At 46.5% G+C, this 24,924-nt stretch overlaps 1 protein-coding gene across 3 annotated transcripts in view; it reads left to right on the forward strand.

Moving 5' to 3' along the window:
• dcc (DCC netrin 1 receptor) overlaps nt 1-24,924 on the forward strand; it is a 330,071-nt gene that overhangs the window by 235,429 nt on the left and 69,718 nt on the right. For all 3 annotated transcript variants that reach the window (XM_086186581.1, XM_086186582.1, XM_086186583.1), the window contains exons 18-22: nt 751-889; nt 11,337-11,444; nt 13,283-13,477; nt 13,679-13,711; nt 20,533-20,598. In XM_086186581.1, coding sequence (XP_086042707.1) covers nt 751-889; nt 11,337-11,444; nt 13,283-13,477; nt 13,679-13,711; nt 20,533-20,598 — 541 coding nt within the window. The remainder of the gene's footprint in view (nt 1-750; nt 890-11,336; nt 11,445-13,282; nt 13,478-13,678; nt 13,712-20,532; nt 20,599-24,924) is intronic.

The raw sequence follows: 24,924 nt of genomic DNA on the forward strand, positions 1-24,924 counted from the left end.
TCTTCATGCCTTTGTTTGGAAACATCAAGTAGAACCTAACTCAGAGACAGAGATTTTGTCAAAATGGTGCAATTCTTCATTGATGGCGTCATGATCTCCCTCTGACACTGTGAACTTCACAGTTTGACAGGAATTTGAAACTTTGCTTTTAAAATGCTGGATATAGGAAATCGATTCAAGGGCAGAAAGTCACCTTTATCAACACAGATGGAGGGAGACAGCGAGACAGAGACAGAGTTCTTTGCCCTTTCTTAACATCATGTCAGAAAATCAGATATTTTCCCTCCATATTTTCTCTCAATCATATGAAAATTAGACATTTTCTTTGGAAAGCAACAGACAGGAACTAGAAACTTATGAGAAACTAGTCGTCAATTCAGGTGCTGAGGTTGAATTGAACCTCAGCGTCTGCTCACACAGCAAACAGGACGTGAGACACTTCCAGAACCGCATTTTGAGTCTCTGAAGGCTTTCTTAATCCCATGATTAAAATCATCTGTATTGTATCTGCTTTGTGTATATTGATGTATGAATTTGAAAGCTGTTATACTGTCAATCACAAATGTTCAAAATATGACAATAAAACAAAAAGGTAATAAATCTTTGGGTTCAAACTGCCTCTTGCTACTCCATTTGCAGGCCACAGGATGACCTCGACTGTCATCTGGACCCGAGCCGGGACACAGCAGTGTCTGCCTTTCCTGATTCATTGAAAATATGTACGCTAATGTGCCCATATTTTGTGTCCAGTCTGCAGACACGACAGCGCTGAGCCATAGTGTCACTGGCCTCAAACCCAACACGATGTATGAGTTTGCTGTCATGGTAACCAAAGGTCGCAAGTCCAGTACATGGAGTATGACAGCACACGCCACCACATATGAAGCAGGTAGGTCTCCCTCTCTGCCCCCTTCCCTCCACACACACACACACACACGCTCTCACAGACACACACACACACACACACACACACACACACACACACACACACACACACACACACTCTCTCTCACAGACACACACATGCATGCATACGCTGTTCTTTCTAAGCTAATAGCAAAGCCAGTCAGGCTGGAAACAGGAGGAACCTCTGTGTCCGGTCGGCTTGTGCTTTCATGCATGAGTGTCGTTTTACCCTGCATTTTGTTCTACCTACCAACCAGTGATGTCATCAGTGAGCCAGGATTTGTTGTCCTGCAGCTTCAGTCGTTATCTAATGACATAGCTTTGTATGCTGGTGTGTCCTGATTGCACAGCTGATTTTAACACCTCAGCCAGTATAAATCAGACTTTGTAACGGTAGGTTTTAAAGTTCAAGTCAAGTCAAGTCAGTTTTATTTTTATAGCGTCAAATCACAACCACAGTTCTCTCATGACACTTTACAAGTAGAAACAAAACCAAAATTAAAGCTGCAAGCAGCGTTGTGAGGGCCTGAGCCCCTGGCCTGAATCCAAGGGTGTCTTGGTCAAATCCCTGGGCCTTGTAGTTTAGGAGTTAGAAGCCTGAGTCTGATCAGAGAGTGAGAGCAGAGCTGAGAGCTGGCCCTTTAAGAACCCCTCCCCCACTGCTCTGTCTCTGATCTGTGCTAGAGTGAGAGCAGAGCTGAGAGCTGGCCCTTTAAGAACCCCTCCCCCACTGCTCTGTCTTTGATCTGTGCTAGAGTGAGAGCAGAGCTGAGAGCTGGCCCTTTAAGAACCTCTCCCCACTGCTCTGTCTTTGATCTGTGCTAGAGTGAGAGCAGAGCTGAGAGCTGGCCCTTTAAGAACCTCTCCCAACTGCTCTGTCTTTGATCTGTGCTAGAGTGAGAGCAGAGCTGAGAGCTGGCCCTTTAAGAACCCCTCCCCCACTGCTCTGTCTTTGATCTGTGCTAGAGTGAGAGCAGAGCTGAGAGCTGGCCCTTTACGAACCCCTCCCCCACTGCTCTGTCTTTGATCTGTGCTAGAGAGAGAGCAGAGCTGAGAGCTGGCCCTTTAAGAACCCCTCCCCCACTGCTCTGTCTCTGATCTGTGCTAGAGTGGAGAGCAGAGCTGAGAGCTGGCCCTTTAAGAACCCCTCCCCCACTGCTCTGTCTTTGATCTGTGCTAGAGTGAGAGCAGAGCTGAGAGCTGGCCCTTTAAGAACCCCTCCCCCACTGCACTGTCTTTGATCTGTGCTAGAGTGAGAGCAGAGCTGAGAGCTGGCCCTTTAAGAACCCCTCCCCACTGCTCTGTCTCTGATCTGTGCTAGAGTGAGAGCAGAGCTGAGAGCTGGCCCTTTAAGAACCCCTCCCCCACTGCTCTGTCTCTGATCTGTGCTAGAGTGAGAGCAGAGCTGAGAGCTGGCCCTTTAAGAACCCCTCCCCCACTGCTCTGTCTTTGATCTGTGCTAGAGTGAGAGCAGAGCTGAGAGCTGGCCCTTTAAGAACCTCTCCCCACTGCTCTGTCTTTGATCTGTGCTAGAGTGAGAGCAGAGCTGAGAGCTGGCCCTTTAAGAACCCCTCCCCCACTGCTCTGTCTTTGATCTGTGCTAGAGTGAGAGCAGAGCTGAGAGCTGGCCCTTTAAGAACCCCTCCCCCACTGCTCTGTCTTTGATCTGTGCTAGAGTGAGAGCAGAGCTGAGAGCTGGCCCTTTAAGAACCCCTCCCCCACTGCTCTATCTTTGATCTGTGCTAGAGTGAGAGCAGAGCTGAGAGCTGGCCCTTTAAGAACCCCTCCCCACTGCTCTGTCTCTGATCTGTGCTAGAGTGAGAGCAGAGCTGAGAGCTGGCCCTTTAAGAACCTCTCCCCACTGCTCTGTCTTTGATCTGTGCTAGAGTGAGAGCAGAGCTGAGAGCTGGCCCTTAAAGAACCCCTCCCCCACTGCTCTGTCTTTGATCTGTGCTAGAGTGAGAGCAGAGCTGAGAGCTGGCCCTTAAAGAACCCCTCCCCCACTGCTCTGTCTTTGATCTGTGCTAGAGTGAGAGCAGAGCTGAGAGCTGGCCCTTTAAGAACCCCTCCCCCACTGCTCTGTCTCTGATCTGTGCTAGAGTGAGAGCAGAGCTGAGAGCTGGCCCTTTAAGAACCCCTCCCCCACTGCTCTGTCTTTGATCTGTGCTAGAGTGGAGAGAGCAGAGCTGAGAGCTGGCCCTTTAAGAACCTCTCCCAACTGCTCTGTCTTTGATCTGTGCTAGAGTGAGAGCAGAGCTGAGAGCTGGCCCTTTAAGAACCCCTCCCCCACTGCTCTGTCTTTGATCTGTGCTAGAGAGAGAGCAGAGCTGAGAGCTGGCCCTTTAAGAACCCCTCCCCCACTGCTCTGTCTCTGATCTGTGCTAGAGTGAGAGCAGAGCTGAGAGCTGGCCCTTTAAGAACCCCTCCCCCACTGCTCTGTCTCTGATCTGTGCTAGAGTGGAGAGCAGAGCTGAGAGCTGGCCCTTTAAGAACCCCTCCCCCACTGCACTGTCTTTGATCTGTGCTAGAGTGAGAGCAGAGCTGAGAGCTGGCCCTTTAAGAACCCCTCCCCACTGCTCTGTCTCTGATCTGTGCTAGAGTGAGAGCAGAGCTGAGAGCTGGCCCTTTAAGAACCCCTCCCCCACTGCTCTGTCTTTGATCTGTGCTAGAGTGAGAGCAGAGCTGAGAGCTGGCCCTTTAAGAACCCCTCCCCCACTGCTCTGTCTTTGATCTGTGCTAGAGTGGAGAGAGCAGAGCTGAGAGCTGGCCCTTTAAGAACCCCTCCCCCACTGCTCTGTCTCTGATCTGTGCTAGAGAGAGAGCAGAGCTGAGAGCTGGCCCTTTAAGAACCCCTCCCCCACTGCTCTGTCTCTGATCTGTGCTAGAGTGAGAGCAGAGCTGGGAGCTGGCCCTTTAAGAACCCCTCCCACACTGCTCTGTCTCTGATCTGTGCTAGAGTGGAGAGCAGAGCTGAGAGCTGGCCCTTTAAGAACCCCTCCCCCACTGCTCTGTCTCTGATCTGTGCTAGAGTGGAGAGCAGAGCTGAGAGCTGGCCCTTTAAGAACCCCTCCCCCACTGCTCTGTCTCTGATCTGTGCTAGAGTGAGAGCAGAGCTGAGAGCTGGCCCTTTAAGAACCCCTCCCCACTGCTCTGTCTTTGATCTGTGCTAGAGTGAGAGCAGAGCTGAGAGCTGGCCCTTTAAGAACCCCTCCCCACTGCTCTGTCTCTGATCTGTGCTAGAGTGAGAGCAGAGCTGAGAGCTGGCCCTTTAAGAACCCCTCCCCACTGCTCTGTCTTTGATCTGTGCTAGAGTGAGTGCAGAGCTGAGAGCTGGCCCTTTAAGAACCCCTCCCCCACTGCTCTGTCTCTGATCTGTGCTAGAGTGAGAGCAGAGCTGAGAGCTGGCCCTTTAAGAACCCCTCCCCCACTGCTCTGTCTCTGATCTGTGCTAGAGTGAGAGCAGAGCTGAGAGCTGGCCCTTTAAGAACCCCTCCCCACTGCTCTGTCTTTGATCTGTGCTAGAGTGAGAGCAGAGCTGAGAGCTGGCCCTTTAAGAACCCCTCCCCCACTGCTCTGTCTCTGATCTGTGCTAGAGTGAGAGCAGAGCTGAGAGCTGGCCCTTTAAGAACCCCTCCCCCACTGCTCTGTCTCTGATCTGTGCTAGAGTGAGAGCAGAGCTGAGAGCTGGCCCTTTAAGAACCCCTCCCCACTGCTCTGTCTCTGATCTGTGCTAGAGTGGAGAGAGAGGAGGAGCACCAGGATTGGAGTTTGGAAAAGCTGAATAAATTGGCATACGATGGTCAAGAGGGACACATAATACCATATTTTTGTAGGGATTTTTGTCAGGAATGCAGTGGTGTGTTTGTAAAAGCTGTGGGATGTATGGTGTAGACGTGAGAAGCATTTGTTGTACAGTATATACCCTGAGAGGACACGGTCTCCCCATAGACTTCCATTGTAAGCGTGAAACGTGTCTCCCCCACTTTGAGGGCTTATAAAATCCAAACCCAGAAATTCACATAAAAACTATTAACAACTTTTAATCAGCACAGTTGGGAGAGTAATGTGTGAAAGTTTGGAAGTGATAGCATTAATGCCCTAGAAGGAGACAGATTTTGTTAGGGGAGTCAAAAAAGTCTTCATTTTGACAGTTTTGTCCAAATTGTGGACATTCTGTTGTAGATAGGTGAGGGGTCAGAGTGTAAGAATTGTTGGTCTTGATGAGACGAGTCCAACGGTGTTTGTCCCATGTTTGTGGGACATTCGTGGTAGGAGTTATAGTGCTGCAAATTATCTAAAATTATCTTTTAGTTGTGTGGCTCCCTAGGTGGCGCTATTGTTTTTTAGACTATGGAATGTTTAGGTACACCGGACAAGTGTGGTGAATCTCAGCGTATTTCATGCATGTTCAGGGGGTGAAATTAGATGATGCTCATATTGAGCGCTCATTGAGAGCAAGAACAGTCCAGGACCAGGTTTTGAATGGTGTGGATGTGAAAACCGGCTCCAGGCTGTCTGGCCCAGCTGCCTCATGGGTGTTGGGGGGGCTGGGACACTGGTTAGTGTGTGTTTTTAGTGTTTTTAGTGCTGATGATGTGTTGCTCCACTGAGCAAACATGATAGGGTCTTCGCCTGAAGGACCTTCTGGCTCAGGCCCTAATGATACCCTCTGGGATGAGCCAAAGTCAGCAGGTTGAAACCTGGGTGTTGCTTCTACTGCAGAACTTCACCTCCAAGCTAATGAGGAATGTGTCGCTGAATTGGCTTTTCGCCATCTCAGAATGTTATTGAATTGCAGCCATTTCTTGATCTGAGTGACGCAGAGAGAAGAATGTATGTCTGTAGCACTCTCACCCTCAAACAACCATCAATCACCTCCAGCTGGCTGTGTGCTGCTGAGTCACACCATCCTGATGAGATTCAAACTAAAGCCTTTATCTCTTGGTGTTTCCCGGTCATGTTTCATGTTGATTTGGGTGGATCCCCCTGGAGGCTGATGATTCAGATCTTTTATAGAACGGCCAGAGTCGACTGAGATGCTTCAGAGTTGCGAACCTCTCTTAACTGCCCTGTGCTCAGATTTGCCAGTGTTTCATCCACATCATCGTGTACTGAAAGGTTTTGTGAAAAGCAGAGCCGGAGCAGCAGCTTGCATGCTAGCGATGCACAGATTGCAGTTCCAACTAGGAGCTGCACAGTTGCTCTCCTGCGCTGCTCGTCAGGTAATGGGAAGCAACATTCTGATGTTCATGTCTCGGGTGGTGGAAGTTTCATGGTTTTTACTCTCATTCATGGAGAGAGGGAGAGAGGAGGAAGAACGGATAGTTCTTTTTCAGTTTTATTATATTTTCAGCATTTCATTTGTGTAAATTCATTCACTTAAGCAGTAACCCACATGAAAGGTGTTGAGCGAGTGAAGAGTGAACAAAGCAGTTGGTTACACTGAGACTTGAGAGGCGTTCACTTTCAGGGAACCTTGAGATCTGTTCTTTCTTGTCAGACTTCTGTTCCCAAGGTCAAGAGTTTACATTTTGCTCAACACTGTTTTGTGTTTCGGAGTTTTCGTTCAGTGATAAACTTGTGCTTGATCTCTTCCTCTGCACTGCCAGACATGTAAACACCAAACACTGAATGCAGCAAAATCATAGTTGATTCTCTGGGTGATTTGTTGAAAGTCAGTCTGGGAAGAACAGGGAGGCACTGAAGTAGAAATGTGGGTACATGACAAGAAGAAGGTGTCAAACTTTTGTGCATCCCTGAACAGTGATTAGTTGTAACAGGGAGTTTAATGCAGGTGTAATAAGGAGCGTAACAGGCGCCATGTCTGGGTTCAGCGTGTTGTCACGGGGACGCCATTCTCTCCTACAACAACAACATGACAACTGCCTGAAACAGTGACACACAACTGCAGGCTGATCCCAAAATGCCAAGGTAACCCTTTCAGGATGTTTACAATCATGTTGGTCAGATTTGTTACCTAATTAAGTGTGAATGGCATTACCCTGCCAGCTCCCCGGGGCCTGCTGGAATACATTGACATTCAGAGTGAGCAGACGGACTGAGCCCACTCAATCCCCGCAGTCATCCACCAGCTCTGGACACACAAGCACTGACCACAGATGCACAGCTTGACTGCCTCGCACAGTACAGAGCCTTACCGTTCACTGCTGGGGAGCCTGGAACACCTGGGGAGCCACAAAAGCTCCACACAGAGAGGATCTGACGTCCTGGACCTTCCCTCTGTGACGCAACGGTCCTTTGCATGGAGGACGTTTCTGCATCGTACATCAGTCAGACGCACTGGACCACCTTTGGCAGTGCACTAAGTAGAATGCCACAAATCTATCAGATTGAACTCTTAAACTGGCCACCGAGAAGTATTTGCCCTCCTGCAGCTATGAAATAATATCAATAATGATATACAGTATGAATAATATATGATAGCATGCAAACAGACATCATGTCAAACCGTTCACACGTACAACCGAAGTAACAAGGAACAAAATACAGGCTGCTTTGAGTAGATGGGGCTTTAAGGCCTTCAGCCTTTACCTGGAATATTTCTAAAAAGACATGAAACTTGGAGCTGTCAGCCCAGTTGTGTGTGTGTGGCACCCCGGACATTTTATTAGTTCAGCTGAGTTCAAATTATGTCCAGAAGTATTTCCTGATTAGGTCTTGCAATTAACTTGGTCCCTCCACCATTATTTTCCTCATTAAACGCTTTGTGTCACTTGTAAAGACTCACCTGCTTCAAGTAATCGTAGGCTCATACCCATTTGGGTCAGAAGTTGTCAGTGTGGCGCTGTAACCCTGTTGTGGCAGGAGTCAAGCTCAGACGCAAAGCCTGCTGGTCAAGATCGCGGCACAGAGAGCCGATGCTCATCCAAGACTGCTTCTATGTTGTGTGTTACGGTCACTGGCACCTGGAGGAAAGTTGTCATCATTATCAAAGTGTAACACACGTACATGGAGGAGTAGTTTGTAGCCATCCAGTTCTATAATGCAAGCGAGCACAACGTGTGATTGGATGGATGACCACCATGCTGCTGGGATGTCATCGCCACACGAACAGATTACTGAAGGCTAAAGTGTTTGATGAGCTGTAAGCTGTCAGTCAAATATCCTCAAGGCAAAGCTTCAGCCAGATGGAACATGGACAAACAGGCCTTTGATATTCTTCGATAAATTAACTCTGCATGACTCGTCCTGGTTTTCCTTCCAGTGCTGACACCAGTACTTTCTTGAGCTGGTATTAGTGTCGTGTATTTTCTGGAGGCCTCCCCCTGAATCAGGTTGTCAATGTCACTAAGCGGTTCGGCTGGAACTTGCAATTTCCTGCAGCGTGTCGTGTCAAATTTGACACAAGTTTTCATTAGCCATTAGCAGAGGTGCACGCTTTGAGGCCTGTCCTGGTGTGAAACTTCACATAATCACATCTGTAATTCAGGAGGCACACAAAGCTCGGTGAGGCTTTCACTTAGTTTCCATGGTGACAGTTAAAGAACCATGAGAGTAGGAAGAGAAGAAGAGGAGATGTTTTCACAACAACATGAATGTAGCCAGCGTTTAGTTCCTTTAAGCCCCCTCAACACTCGACCCACTCTGATTAAAAAGTGTTAAATAAATGAACACTTTTTAAAAGTACTTTGTTGTAGTATCTTAGAAGTTAAGATGAATAAAACATGGATTTGAGAAACTTATATAACGTTACTAATTGCCTAATGAAGTGTATTGGGGTTCATCCATCTTCTTAATTGTTTAAGTTGGACTTGTTGTTTCCCAGGGTTCATCTCTTCAGTGATACTGAATGTAGATGTGCTCGTTTCTTATTTGTCCACCTGATCTCATTCGTTCTGGCGTCACCGTTGATTGAAACTAAAAAGAACAGCACTTCAAATCTCTCTGTGGCTTTTTCTTGCTTATGCATTCTTTTTTAGTGTTAAAGTGTAGGTTCTTTTTCACTCTACGTTGATACTGATGTCATTATTTTATTGATGTCAAATCTGTGCAATGACATTAGAGAACCGACAAATGTGTTAATTAACAAAAACTGCATTATAACCATGACTCAGCGAGCCCAGAGCTATCACTCTGTAAGGTTTACAGAGCCGCCAGAAATGTGACGACCTCTTATACAACCCAGCCAAAGACAGTTCTCTTTTGAGTTCTCTTTTTGGTTCTGCCAGGATGTTCCTCAAACAGACCAAAAATGACATCGGCTGCACAAAATGATGGACAAACGGAACTTGTTGAACTTGTTTGAGATGTAATTTTGAGGTGGCCTGAAGTCCTGTGAACAAAGCCGGATCCAGGACATCTGACAGTCTGTGTTTTTTCAGTGGTGCTGGTGGGTTAGTCTGGTGCCTCTGAACAAAGCTCGACCAACTTGTCCCTGTTTCTAGGTGTTGTGATCAAATATTTCACTGGTCCCAATGTCTTTATACTTTGAGTAAAACCCAGGAAAAGCAGATGTACCTAAGAGCAGACAATTCAATCATAAGTAATCTCAAATGACTGAAGTTAACTGCAAGCCTCCGTGACTTGGTGTTGGCGTGACTGCAGCCTCTTTAGGGAAGAGCGGAGAATGTTTGTTTTTACAGTTGTGCATTTTCTTAAAGTGTGTTTACAGCACCCCCAATTTTCTTGGAGGGATTCAACTCAGTAATTCATGGTCATACATGTACAGGGTTATAAAGCTTTAAATAAAACAACAGAAAACACGTGAAAACAAGCAACATGCAACGCTTGCAGATACGGCTTAACTAGCCAGCCAGAAGCCAGTGAACTCATTAGTGTGACCTAAATTAACAGCGTGACTTAGTTAGACTTAGACTTAGAGACTTAGACTTCCTTTATTGTCATTGCACAAAAAAACACAAAAGTGAGATTTTGGCAACAAAATGCCGTTGTTTGGCTTCCGGATTACAACAGGGATGGAATTGTAGGGCAGTTTGAAAGTTAAGTATAGACTCAGAAACTAAAACTACAAACAACAAGAGCTAACAATGATGAGTGCAAATAGAGAATTAATAGATGAAACAGAATGGAGACAACAGAATAAACAGTGTCTGTTATTGCACAAATAGGAGGTGATTAATAAATAAAAAATATTGCACAGAAATGTGTTGTCCATGTGCGAAATATGCACGGAGGAATTTTGCAGTCCTGAAAGCCATTCTGATAGTGTCCGTGGGTGTGTGAGTGTGTGCCTGTGTGTGCGGGTGGGTGGGGTATTTGGCATTTAGCAGTCTGATGGCAAGGGGGAAGTCTTTATTTTTTCTTTATTTGTCCAGGCACATTGATTATCTTTCACTAAAAATGCTGCATGACATCGAACCGACTTCTGTCACCCCCCTCAGGCTTTCTGTGCACCCTCCTCCTCCCACCTTCCCTGGTCCAGTTCCTCATGAAGGCTCTACAGGGAAGTAGAGCTTCAGAGCCGCGAGTATGGATGGACTCTCTTAGTTACCTTTGCTGGCGATCTGTGGGCTAATCTGTTGGCAAACATGAACGTTGGTTGTCTCATCGATTGTCTGCAAGTGATACATTTTCCAAAACATCTAATTATTCAAGTAATTGACCCTTCATTAAGGCCCGCTGCCCTTAGTTACTGTTGCTAAGTCCATCAAGTTTGCAGAACAAGCGTAGCTTTCCCACTGTCTCACCACTCTCCCTGGAGAAATATTGTCGGAGTGAAAACTGCACAATTTCAGACAGAAGCAGACAAAAGTCTACAACATGCAACAAGAAGAATGTATTCAGGATAGCAAAGCTCCTCAGCAATGAAACCATGTTGATGAACAAAGACAGAAGCTGAAGCCTGCAGATGACTGAGTGAAAACGAACCATCGCATCAGCTGGCGAGTGAGTAGAGGACGACAACATCAGGCACAACCCTGTTCCTGTAGAGCTGACGAGGTCATTAAGAAGCAGAAGCAGCAGGCCTGTAGAACGCTACAGCCACGAGTAAGTTAGCTCGCGTTAGATAACCACCGTAGCATTAGCAGCCCACAGAGCACGAATGTTCCCAGACTACCAGCGGTGTGTCAGCCCGGTCCTCTGTTAAAGCAAAGAGTTACCTTGGAGCAGATGAACCTGAGCCTGGCCATCTTAGATGGGTTCAACTGGATTTGAGGACGTCCTCATAGAATATCCTCAGACACTTCTCAGGTTTTGATTTTGGTTTTGTCAAGGTAACAAAATGTGTATCTCCAAAACCACCTTGATAAAGAAAAGAATTTGGCATGTGGCTTAGCGAAGGGTTCATTGTACGAGTTGATTTGAATGCAGAGTTCAATGTGAGGTTCTTTGCTGCATTTCAAGGAGCTGCATTTTACTCACTTGGGCAACTTCCTTCCGTTCACCATCAGCTGAAATTGAAACACTCCTCACAGCATCTCCTTCTCCCTGTTCCTGTTTGTTGGCAGCTCCCAGCTCAGCTCCCAAAGACTTGACAGTCATTAGTCGCGAGGGACGACCCCGGGCCATTTTAATCAGCTGGCAACCGCCCATGGAGGCTAATGGACGAATCACAGGTGAGAGATCAATTAACACACTCTCCTCATTCTAGGTACTCTCTGCTTATCGTGATCAACCATAGTTACTCAGAATTTTCTTGATTTGGAGGATAAGGCAAACGTTTTTCACTTAGAAAGACATTTTTGTTTTTGAGAATAAGTATTGAGCTACTGCTATTTGTGTCCACACAGACACACTCACACACTCTATCCTATCCTATCCGAACCCTAACCCTAACCCTACACACCTAACCTAAACCTGATCCGAATCCTAACCCTAATTTTAACCCTATCTAATTCTAGCCCTAACCCTAATTAACCCTATCCTAATAATTTATCCCTGTCCCCACACCTAACCCCAACCCCAACCCTAGCCGAGGGGGGTTGTGAGAATAAGGGGAAGAGAAGGACAGACGAAGAAATAAAAGAAACTCAAGAAAGAGACTAATAGAGAACTTAAGAAAAGAAATATAGAAACTCAAGAAAGAGACTAATAGAGAACTTAAGAAAAGAAATATAGAAACTCAAGAAAGAGAATATAAGAAGTTAAATTAAACTCAAAAGAGATAAGATAAAAGGGGCTTAACATAAAGTAACTCAAGTAAGAGACTAACAAAAACAAAACAAGTACAAGGAAAAGATAAACGAATTTGAAATCAAGAGGATAGGAAGGGAGGGAGAAAATTAAGAACAAGAAGGGAGAGTATAAAAGGGGTACGCACAAGAGGGAAAAGGGAAACGAAAGGGACAGCACAGAAGGGGATGGAAGTGTGTGAAGCAGTTATGCACCGCACTTACCACAAGCTGGCTCCGCCTGAAGAAGGCCTAAATCGGCCGAAACATTGCGGCAATAGCCAGGCTGATATGGGCCCAATGGCCTAATTTTTGGACCCCCCCCCCCCCACACACACTTTTGAGTGGAGGGACATAGCCCCCAGGAAGGACCGTGCACTACCCTAACCCACCTAGGTGGGAGTGGGCAAACTCCTAAACCTAACCTGAACCAACTGAAGCCTAACCCTGACCTTAATCTAACATTTTCTTCCTTTTAAAAGCCCCACAACAATAAACCAGGTATTATGACGCATCCTGAATGATTAACAGTACTGTAAGGACTCTACATCATTCATACATACATCACATACAGCCGGCGTGGCTCAGGGGTAGGGCGGCCCTCTGGCAACCAAGGGTCGCTGGTTCAATCCTTGACGCCGGTGACCATGTCCAAGTGTCCTTGAGCAAGATACTGGACCCCTCATTGCTCCTGATGAGTAGGTTGGTGCCTTGCATGGCAGCTCCACCATCAGTGAGTGTGTGTGTGTGCAAGCTTTGAGAACCTGAAACAAAACGAAACAAAACGAAAATGAGGAACTCTACGAAGAAAATAACACCAAGTTAAGAATTCCTATTAGAATTTATTTTCTTACCTAACTCAAGTCACACCTTAACTCCAATTTAGGAACTCATAAATTATGTTGCGCTGCATTAGGATAGGACTGATGTTTGGTCCCAGTGAGGACTACAGGTCCTGATAAGGTTAGGGTTCACACCAGAAAAGGTCTCCAATGAGTAACAAAAAACAATTACACACACACACACACACACACACACACACACACACACACACACACACACACACTCTTCTATTGTTCACTTTCACTTCTTTGGGGCAATCGACCTGGCTGCAAACCCGTCTGTTCTAACGAATGCTGCTGCTCCTGCAGCATCCCGGAGGATGAAGCAAACGCTCCCTGCAGGAACACAAGATCACTCAGGGATCATCCATACTTGAACAGGACTCTGGGCAAGGACGTGCTCACACTTACATGATTAACCATTGCATGTCTTCATGGCAGGTTACATCCTGTACTACACCCTGGATAAGAACATGCCAATAGATGACTGGGTGATGGAGGCCATCAGCGGCGATCGGCTGACCCATCAAGTTGTTGATCTGAATCTTGACACCATGTATTACTTCAGGATCCAGGCAAAGAACGCCAAAGGAGTCGGGCCGCTATCAGAGCCTATCCACTTCAGGACAGCCAAAGGTGTGTGTGTGTGTGTGTGTGTGTGTGTGTGTGTGTGTGTGTGTGTGTGTGTGTGTGTGTGTGTGTGTGTGTGCGTGCGTGTGTGTGTGTGTGTGTGTGTGTGTGTGTGTGTGCGTGTGTGTGTGCGTGTGTGTGTGTGATTTGGTATTTAGGAGGTTTCTGATTCTCTATCTTACTTTCGCTTGTTATTCTTTCTTTCAGTGGAACATCCAGACAAGATGGCCAATGACCAAGGTAGGCATTTAACTTTTGTGCATTCAAGTTTCAAATTACATGAGAAGTCCAAGACGCCAACTCAGACTGGATGATATGCCTTGTTTTGTAATGACATCATAGATATAGCAAGTATTTTAGAAAAAATTTGCATTGAATTTTCATGGATCAAAAAATAGAATTTGTGTGTGTATGTGTGTGTGTGTGTATGTGTCTGTGTGTAAGTGTGTGTGTGTGTCTGTGTGTATGTGTCTGTGTGTATGTGTGTGTATGTGTTTGTCTGTGTGTATGTGTCTGTGTGTGTGTCTCTGTGTATGTGTGTGTGTGTGTGTCTGTGTATGTGTCTGTGTGTCTGTGTGTTTGTCTGTGTGTGTGTGTGTGTGTGTGTGTGTGTGTGTGTGTGTGTGTGTGTGTGTGATTATGGCAAACACCCACACACACCCATACCAAGACATGTGGACGCCCACCAGAGACGCTGCTACTGAACTGCCTTGTTGTCTGCCGAGGGAGGGGCAGTGTCCAGTGCACTGCTGGGATGTGCTAACAAAACCCTCTGTGTGCTCCGCTCTCGTGTCGGTAGCATTGCTTTGGCGGACGCACACAAGGAGCAGAAGCAGTCATTGTGATGGGAGTGTATTGTTGGGTGATGATCAAGGATGATGATGCTAAGTGGGTCCATATTCCAGCATCATGGTGGATTTACACCTTGCTGGCATTTCCTCTCATCTGAATCATGTGTCTGGGGACAAGTCTTGATAACTCTCCGAATGGCTTCTTAGAATCCGTTCAGTCGGCCTCTGGGATTGTGAACAAGCACTTGGACTTGGCACTGTTCATTTTGTCTTCAAGTTGAGATTTTCTCTCCCGATGTTGCACTTAAGTTTCATCCTCACTAAAGAGATGTTATTTGCTAGTCAGGATACTCGACTGCTTTTGTTTCTGCACAGACCTGATCAAGGTTCACTGGTGTCTCTCCTCTGTCACAAAGTTACGTTCCAGCCAGATGTGTAGCCCAGTGACCTGCCAGCTGCCAGTGCTTCGCTCTCACGCTCACCCTTTGTCTCATGTCCCTTCCCCTTCCTTTATTTTGCCTTTAATGCACTGCAATCTTTCAGTTAACTTTTTTATTCTATCATTTTCAAATCCCTTTAGATTATCTTCAGTTTTCACACCAGCTTAAAAGAATCCTGATCATTGGAATTCCCAATTATGGTTTCACCTGTCATTATCTGAACTGTTCTCCAAACCCTGTTTTTCCTGATGAAAAGCTGGATTCTGCATATTTGAATATTTATGAGTCCACGTTTACAGAAGTATTATATGACCAGACATTAGAAGAATGAATTAAAGTTGCTGCGCAGCAATGAGAGATCAGGGTTCTTGAGGTGGAAGAGGGGGGAGGACAGATGAGAGCTGGAGTCCATCAGCAGGACGGTCAGGAAGCTTTCAGGTCACGTGACTGTAAGTCACACAGCACAGTCACTCAGGTCGCTTGTCTCCTCACACAGCATCAGAGATTTTTGACTCAAGAACTGAAGTCAGCAAGTTGCTGCAAGCATCCATAGAAGCAATAATCATAATAATAATAATAATAACAACAACAATAATAATAATAATAACAACAACAACACTCAAGAAAACAACTGGTTGATTATCCTACCAGGGGAACCAAACCAGAGCTCCTGATTGGAAGCCAGCTGCTGAACCTTTTGAGCTGAATGACTTCCTCATGACAGAAAGCAAAGGATGAGTGGGCACAGCAGCGTTGGGTTGGGTAGAATTCTCCAGGATTGTGGGTATTGTAGTTGAACATTCTCTTATCAAACAAACGATGTCATGTAGAGACGTTTGTCTCTTATGAAGAACTTCATCTTCATGAAACATAAATCACAAATACAGTTGTAAAGAATGATCCATTGACTGCAGCCTATAAAAAGGTGGAATATATAAGATTTCCCAAAGTTCATTGTTCTCAAATATATTTGTTCATGATGAATCTGGCTGGATCGTCCGTAGACTTCCTCTCAAAGCACGTGAAGGTTCTGACGGCTTCAGGCTACATTCCATTCCCAGTTCCAGATTAGTTCAGCCTATTTTCCTCGGCTGATTGAAGGTAATTTCGTCCATCTGAGGATGCAAGTGTAGAAAGGATGTGAGGTGATGTGATGAGAAGAAAAGGAAACAGGAGCAAACTTGAAGACTGTGGGGAGGAGAGATCTCGGCTGCGATGAGTGCGTTTGTTTTTATGCTCGAATGAGAAATCATTTAAGGCTGAAGAGACATGGTAGCGCAGGAAGTTGCTGCATTCTCCTCTCATTTATTTTTCACAGTGCAAACTCCTCTGACTCATCAAGCTGGAGGAAAGTCATTTGTTAATTGCATGACGAAAACCATTTTTCTTCAGACGGAGAGAAATAAAAGGAGAAAGAGAGAGAGCGAAGAGAGAGACAGAAAGAGGAAGAGAGGAGAGAGAGGAAGAAGAGGCTTTTGTTATTATTATTCCAGACATATGGGAGGGCAATGAAAAGGGACCTGAAATTAACACAGACATAATTAACACTCGGGTTATGTTCATCATCCACAGCAAACAGAATGGCACGTTCAGCAAATGAAGGCTCCAAACTTTTTAAATGTGTTCGACTAAACTTTCAAATCTCCCAGCAACAGCTCAGAGAGCACGAACTCACTCCGGTATTTCTGAAGCAGATTTGACGCAAGCGTTGTCTTCCATCATTTGACAGCTTCACTTCATACCAGGGGAAGCAAATCTTAAAGCTACAGCACAACCAAATCAACAAAACATAAAAACCTGCTCCCCAAAGTCACCGCCTGAAGGGAGCAGCTCATGCTGAGACCCGTGATAAAATCACTGCACTCGGAGAATGTGTTCGCAAGAAGCTCGATGTGGAAACATGCAACCTTGGACACCTCAGTTGATCCGTACTCAGGACGACGCGCAGCCCAGCCGTCCCCTTTCATCAAGTAAAGCTGCGGCACTGGCAACAGCAGGACTGCATGGCGCATTCTACTTTAAAATGGCTGCTTTCGGTTTTTGCCTAGCACACAGGGCTACACTTGCCTTGCTAGGCAACTTGATATTGCAACATCAAACAAGAATCCATCCTTGCAGCTTTCAAGGTTTGCACTTGCGTCCTCACCAAAACGGGTTTGGCCAATTTCTGTCCTTAAAGAACGGTGTCAGGGGGCACCCTGCCATTCAGGTCCCGACCCATGAGATCTCTTCTTTTTCTTATGATCAAAGAACTTTACTTGAAAGAACAATCAATCCTAGGATTACTTTAAAGATCGGAGTTAACCAGCTGGGTTTTAACAGGAGCTTCTCAGCAAGCTGGGGTCAGGGTAGCCTGGATTAGTTAAGCCATGTTTAATGAACTGAGCCCAGTCCACTGAGAGCTTTCAGGACAGCTGGACTTCCTTCCAGTGCAGTGAAGTGATTCAGGGGCTGGGGCACTGAGCCAGGGAGACTCAGCTCTGGTGTCAGGCTGTTAAATGGTGCTGTTTGTCATTGACGTGTGTGTGTGTGTGTGTGTGTGCAGTGTGTGTGTGTGTGTGTGTGTGTGCGTGCGTGCGTCCGTGCGTCCGTGCGTCCGTACTGTGCTCCCCCCTGATATAGATAGAGGAAAGTGTCGTCCAGGGAAGAGTGAAGATTGATGTTCAGCCCTGTTTCTGTGGACCACACACTGCACACACACACACACACACACACTGCACACACACACGCACACACACACTGCACACACACACGCACACACACGCACACACACACACACTGCCAGTTTAATGCATACAAAAAGACTGACTGAAGAAACATAGTGTCTGAGTGTGTGCGTGCGTGCGTATGTGTGTGTTTATGTGTGTGTTTGTGTGTGTTTAGGAGAAGAAACTGGTTTCCTAAAGGTAAAAAGAAGAAACATTTTATTGAATACATTTTGAGTTTCTACCCTGTTTCATGAAGCTGCTGTTGACCTGAAACCACAGTGACTTTTGAAAACTAGGAGGTAACGGACTTGAAGTGTGTCAGATCATCAACGTATGAATACACGCATGAGCAACCATGTTCATGTTCAAGCTGCTAACATCTGACTCTTCATTAACATGAAGCTAATAAACTGCACAAGTTTCATTGTGATGTCCTGATGTTGATTTTACCGGCTAAAGAACCATTGTGCATCATGGCACACACACACACACACACACACACACACACACACACACACACACACACACACACACACACACACACTCACATAAACAAATGTGTGTGTTTTTACCTCTTTATACAAACCCTCACCAAAAAAGTTGGGACACTGAACAAATTGTGAATTAAAACAGAATGCAATGATGTGGAAGTTTCACATGTCAACATTTTATTCAGGATACAACAAAGATGACAGTCTGGATGGGAGCGTATGCTGTTCTAGAGCTGGGATATTCCTCTCAGCATTGACGGTGCCTTTCCAGATGTGTAAGCTGCCCCTGCCTCACGCTCTTGCAGCCCCATACCATCAGAGATGCAGAATTCTGAACTGAGCGCTGATAACAACTTGGGTTGTCCTTGTCCTCTTTAGTCCGGATGACATGGCGTCCCAGTTTTCCAAAAAGAACTTCAAATTTTGATTCATCTGACCTCAGAACAGTTTTCCACTTTGCCACAGTCCATTTTAAATGAGCCTTGGCCCAGAGAAAGCGCCTGCACTTCCGGATCATGTTTAGAAACGTCTTTTTTTTTACCTATAGAGTTTTAGCCGGCAACGGCCAATGGCACGGTGGATTGAGTTCACAACAAAGTTTTCTGGAAGTAGTCCTGAGCCCATTTTGTGATTTCCATGACAGTAGCATTCCTGTATGTGATGCAGTGCCGTCTAAGGGCCCCAAGATCAGGGGCATCCAGGATGGATTTCCGGCCTTGACCCTTACGCACAGAGATCGTTCCAGATTCTCTGAATCTTTGGATGGTATTATGCACTGTAGATGAGGATAACTTCAAACTCCTTTCTGTTCTTGCTCCACTATTTTTCACCGCAGCATTTGGGGAATTGGTGATCCTCTGCCCACCTTGACACCTGAGAGACGCTGCCACTCTGAGAGGCTCCTTATAACCCAATCATGTTGCCAATTGACCGAATGAGCAGCAAATTGGTCCTCCAGCTGTTCCTTACATGTACATTTGACTTTTCCAGCCTCTTATTGCTACCTGTCCCAACTTCTTTGGAATGTGTGGCTCTCATGAAATCCAAAATGAGCCAATATTTGGCATGACATTTCAGAATGTCTCACTTTCAACATTTGCTGTGTTATCTATATTCTATTGTGAATAAAATATAAGTTTAGGAGATTTGTAAATTATTGCATTCCTTTTTTATTCACAATTTGTACAGTGTCCCAACTTTTTTGGAATCGGGTTTGTATAAACACCTATTCATATATCCATAAAGGCCTGTTGTCATTTTCAAATTCACACCCATGCAAGTGTGATTCAAAAATAGAAACCAAAAAATCGGGTGCAGCTTACTGGCGAGTGGCGCTACAGTGAGCTATTTTTAGATCAGGCCCACGGGCGACGCATGTGGTCCTCACGGTCGACCCGGTGCCCGTGTTGGTGACCCCTGGCCTACAGCAAGAAGAGAGCGGGTGAAGGGGCCTCTTCAGTGCCCCCAGCTTGGTGTTGTCAGCCTGCCTCCCAATCAGCGGTGGTTTTTTAGCGAGGGTTAAACCTGTCATGGAGAGATGAAGCAAATGATTTGGCCTTGTTAGCTCGTTCTCGGCATGTCAGAGGAACCAGGCTAATTATCTTACTCATGACTTCATTAGAAAACCATGGCTTAATCACGTTGTCAGGTAACTGGAGATGTGGAAAGTTTCCTTTTGGGAATGACCCACTTCCAAGTGAACAACACTCACTTGCCCCAGGAAATCTCCTCAGTTTGTGTCCAGATAGAGAAAAGTGACAAACAGCGGTCATCAGTGAGCAAGCACAGGGACAAAATGAAGCTGAAGAGTTGATACACGGCTAACAGAACGCTAACATCACCACAGGACAACTCGCTGAAAAACTCACTCACTGAAGTGAACTGTCAGCGCCGTTTCCTGAGCTCGAGTGTCCCTGAGGAGCTGAACAGCTTCTCCCTTCGTGGTTCAGCCCACAGAAGGCTGTTTTAGCTCTTACAGACCTCCCTGTTTCCTGGTCGGATTCCTCGTTTGAGATGCACTCGGGGGCATCGTGACTCACGGGCAGAACCCAGTTGCTGATGAACATGTTGAAGGTTCTAAAGAACCCATCCAGCCATCGGTCTGGGTCCAGGTCCGGGTCCGGGTCCAGAGCCTATCCCGTCTGTCACTGGTTGCCATACTCTGCCCTTGCTGCATTTTTGATCCTCCTGTTTTTTCGTTTCCTTCACTACGTGGAAACACAACCGTCTACTCAACCTCCACACTGAAACAGCAGGTTCTGACGAAGCTCAGAACTGCAGGATGGTGGAGACGAACGGCGAATGTGGTCAAACAAACAGGTTTCCTGAAGAGAATGACGTGAACCTCCCATGTTAACCTGTGAAAGCACCATTGCAAAATTGTGACTGGCTAACAGAAATACACGCCCGGTGATGACGAGCTGAGCCAGACGTCTCCACAGCGCGATGAAGGGAGGTCGAGCCTCCTGTAAACATGCCATCAACCACAGTAACAAGCACAGACACCCTCCACTGCAGCGTTCGTGTCCAGGCGCACCAGAGAGTGTGTTTGTGAGCGACTCCACCCCTCCCTTCTCCCGCTCCACCATTGCCTTTGTTACCACCTGACTTTCCTTATTTCTGGTCATCCAGGTCGAGGAGGAGACCACACCTACTGGCCATCTGATACCAACTTGATTGACAGGAGCAGCATTAACGGTAACCCACACACACACACACACACACACACACAATCCCTCCAATTGACTGAACGTCATAAAGCTGCTCAAAGACGAGGCATTTTTATAGACCCGATGGTTCTTGAATAACTGTCACACACCCAGACAGTAGAGCTTCCCACTGCGTGTGTGGGTTCTCTGGTTCATGGGATCCACACGCTCAGAGTACATGAATCAGTTCACAGCACGACATCCAGACGAGCTTGCGTGTGGCAGTCCTCAGAGTCCCGGGACGCCACTTCAAATAAAGGGGAGGGTATAATTAGTCGGGAGGCATCAGCTGGGGCACCGAGCCCTGCTCTCAGCACCGCTGCCACGCCCCTCCCCCGCTAGCCATGCTCTCCCTCTGCAGGGTTCATGAGTGGACCTGATCCGAGCGTGAGTGTGTGTGTGAGTGTGTGTGTGTGTGTGAGTGTGAGTGTGAGTGTGAGTGTGTGTGCATGTGAGTGTGTGTGTGTGTGTGTGTGAGTGGGTGTGTGAATGTGTGTGTGTGAGTGTGTGTGCGTGTGAGTGTGTGTGCGTGTGTGTGTGAGTGTGTGTGTGTGTGAGTGTGTGTGCATGTGAGTGTGTGTGTGTGTGTGTGTGTGTGTGTGAGTGGGTGTGTGAATGTGTGTGTGTGAGTGGGTGTGTGAATGTGTGCGTGTGAGTGTGTGTGTGTGTGAATGTGTGTGTGTGAGTGGGTGTGTGAATGTGTGTGTGTGAGTGTGTGTGCGTGTGAGTGTGTGTGCGTGTGAGTGTGTGTGTCTGTGTGTGTGTGTGAGTGTGAGTGTGAGTGTGAGTGTGTGTGTGTGTGTGTGTGTGAGTGGGTGTGTGAATGTGTGTGTGTGTGATTGTGTGTGTGTGTGTGAGTGTGTGTGCATGTGTGTGTGTGTGTGTGAGTGGGTGTGTGAATGTGTGTGTGTGTGAGTGGGTGTGTGTGTGTGTGTGTGTGTGTGAGTGTGTGTGTGTGTGTGAGTGTGTGTGAGTGTGTGAGTGTGTGAGTGTGTGTGTGTGTGAGTGTGTGTGTTATGTCGCAGCACCGTCAGACCGTCCCAGGACTCTGTTGTTGTCCTCCATCTCTCAGACGCTCAGTCAAGTCTAAACTCACTTTAATGGCTGCCGCTCACTGATTTCCAGCTCCATGGCAACCCTTCCTGACTGTGGTTGTGTAACCACCTGCTGAAAAAATCAGTTTGCCGATCACCATCAAGCGGTGTTTTTACAAATGAATTAGAGTGCTCATATTAGTGAAGGGACAGAATTAAAACATTTTGGTAACATGTGAAGCATCAGTTTTAATCAGTGTTACGAAAACCCAGTTTCTAGAAGCTGGAGGGATGGGGACCCCTGGACTTTAGCTGGTTTTCAGTGTCTCAGCACAGCCAACAATGTCAAGCCTGATTCTTTTGATGAGGACAATAGAAGGATTGAGCTCTGCTTCCATCTTGAGAAAATGTCAACCCTAAAAACATCAGCTTCTAAAGAAAGGTGAGTTGACCTTTTCCTGCCAAAATGATCAGAGCCCATCAATCAATAGTCATAACAATACAATCAGAATATTGTATGCATGTGGTAATACACAGAACGAATGCTTAATTCAGTTGTATGTGAAGGTAAAGTATATGTATTATCAGAAATACTTGTGCTAGTACAGCTGCTAATACTACTGAAAACTATTCAAATCATGAACATAAATGTCTTGTCCTGTTTCAGCTTGAAAAACTGCTCTGCTGCCCTTCCTCCAATGAGGTCAGAGGTCATGGTCCGTAGTTGATAGTGATTCAATGTCCCACTAGAGAACTGTCAAGCAGGGTGTGTGTGAGTCTGTGTGTGTGAGTCCGTGTGCGTGGATGTGAATGTTTTATCAGCGTTGCTGCTGCCTCTGCTGCCTCTGCTGCCAGAGGTGATCATAAATCCAGCCTCTCTGACCTCGGCCCCCTGTGGCTCCACAACAGGTCTCTGAGGGCGAAGCCTCATTCATCAGCTGGCCGTATTTCATCTTTAACACACTGTCATCCTTGATGTCGCCGGGCTTCCTCTCGCTTGAAAAACAACCAGCAGAGAGTCGTCACCTCTGACTGTGTCCATCAGGTCCCAGCTCAGTGGGTCTGACAGCCTGTGCTCAGGTGATCATCTGACCAGACTTGTTCTCATCTGAGCTGGTTGGCAGTACTGTGTGTGTGTGTGTGTGTGTGTGTGTGTGTGTGTGTGTGTGTGTGTGTGTGTGTGTGTGTGTGTGTGTGTATGTGTGTGTGTGCTCACGACATGGTTTGGTTTACAAATGGTTTGGACATGGTTATGGTTTACAGTGCAGTTTTGCTGCTGAAGGATGTCCTGACAAAAAGTTTCTTGATTTTCTGCTCATGTCTCTCAGAGGAGGTGATGTTGGCTGTTGTCAGGGGCTGAGAGCTCCGTACTGCTCAGAGCACAAAGCAATTAAAGTTAAAAATATCTCAGCTTTAAGCGAAAGATGCTAGCAATCCAAGGAAATATGAATGGACTACATTAACATTTTGAACCCACGGAAACACTTGAGTCTTCAGATTTAAAGCTACAGGAGAAGGAGGGCTTTACACTGCAACTGCAAACATGAAGCACACTGTTGGTTATTTTAATGGTACAAATGCAGTGCTAGATGTTTGAGGGCTATGGTGTGTGTGTGTGTAAGTGTGTGTGTGTGTGTGTGTGTGTGTGTGTGTGTGTGTGTGTCTGTGTGTGTCTGTGTCTGTGTGTCTATGTGTGTCTGTGTGTGTGTCTGTGTGTGTGTGTCTGTGTCTGTGTCTGTGTGTGTCTGTGCGTGTGTGTGTCTGTGCGTGTGTGTGTGTGTGTGTGTCTGTGTCTCTGTGTGTGTGTGTGTGTCTGTATCTGTGTGTGTGTGTGTGTCTGTGTCTGTGTGTGTGTGTGTGTGTCTGTGTGTGTGTGTCTGTGTGTGTGTGTCTGTGTGTCTATGTGTGTCTGTGTGTGTGTGTGTGTCTGTGTCTGTGTGTGTCTGTGCGTGTGTGTGTCTGTGCGTGTGTCTGTGTCTGTGTCTGTCTGTGTGTCTGTGCGTGTGTGTGTCTGTGCGTGTGTGTGTCTGTGCGTGTGTGTGTGTCTGTGTCTGTGTGCGTGTGTGTGTCTGTGCGTGTGTGTGTGTCTGTGTCTGTGTGCGTGTGTGTGTCTGTGTCTGTGTGTGTGTGTGTGTGTGTCTGTGATGTCACAATACGTCTCCAACGGCTCTTTGACCTCAGGTTTCTGAAGCGTCTCTGACACTGCGATGATGTCACATCAAAGCGCTCCATTTTGACTCCTCAAACTGCCATCTCTGTCTCGCTGATTATCTCAGACTTTGATCTCTGTCATCTCTCAAGTATTCACCTGTCATCTCAGTCAGTGAGAGGGTTCGGGTTGCCTGACTGCTCCCTGTCATCTTGTCACCTTTGACCTCTAATGTTTTGGACCAATACAAGCATGCTACTTCAAAGCTATCTGAAGTCCTTGAAGACTTGGACCGTCGCTTCAGCCATCCTGCATGACGTCGCTCCCCAGACTGGCAGGCCCCTTAAACGCTGCACTCCGGGTGCAAGTAGAAAATCATTGTTGCAAATCGGGATTGTTTCATCTGTTTTTCTTCATTCGTTTAAAAGCAAATCAAATTTTTTAAGAATCCTCATGGTCATCGGTCACTGATGATTGTTGCTGTTGTGATACTCATTACCTGCACAACTTTTTCACCTGTCGTTGGAGAAACCTGTGAGAAGTCCAGCCAAACCAAATGGACTTTCTCAACTTCATGAGTCTTGACCACCACGATGAAGGCTTTGACAAATACAAAACTGGAATTTCTAAAATCAGCAATTCGCTCTCGTTCACATATGAAGTCAGTTTATTTATGCATGAACAGAAAACGAGACTCAGTTCAGGACAGACGCACCAAAGCCCCCGCAGCGGTTCTGCTCTGGGTGAGCTCCCCTCACAGGAGGGGTATCAGGGGAGGATCAGACTTTGGCATGAAATTAAATGAAAAAGGAAAAAGCTTGAAGGGAGACGGATGATGAAATCTTCTCTTTTTAAAAAAAAGAGAAGAAAATGATATTGTGGTGCGAGTGCAGCAGCTGGAAGCTGTGATGGATTGTGGCTTTCATTGAGACAGACAATGAACTGAGAGAAAGAGGGGGAGAGAGGGAGAGTTGAACTGCTCGTCTCTCTCTTGAACACATTGTTCTTCACCTGGCTTTCCTCAATCACCTCCCTACGTCCAACACCTGCAACAGCTGTTTTCTTCCGTTCTTGCTTTCACGCCACATCATCTTTGCTGTCTTTCCATTCCTGTTTTCTTCTTCCGCCATCG

This window comes from Aulostomus chinensis, chromosome 19 (genome assembly GCF_037954235.1).
Source record: "Aulostomus chinensis isolate RoL2024-O1b breed Wild chromosome 19, RoL_Achi_v1.0, whole genome shotgun sequence".
Lineage (NCBI taxonomy): Eukaryota > Metazoa > Chordata > Actinopteri > Syngnathiformes > Aulostomidae > Aulostomus > Aulostomus chinensis.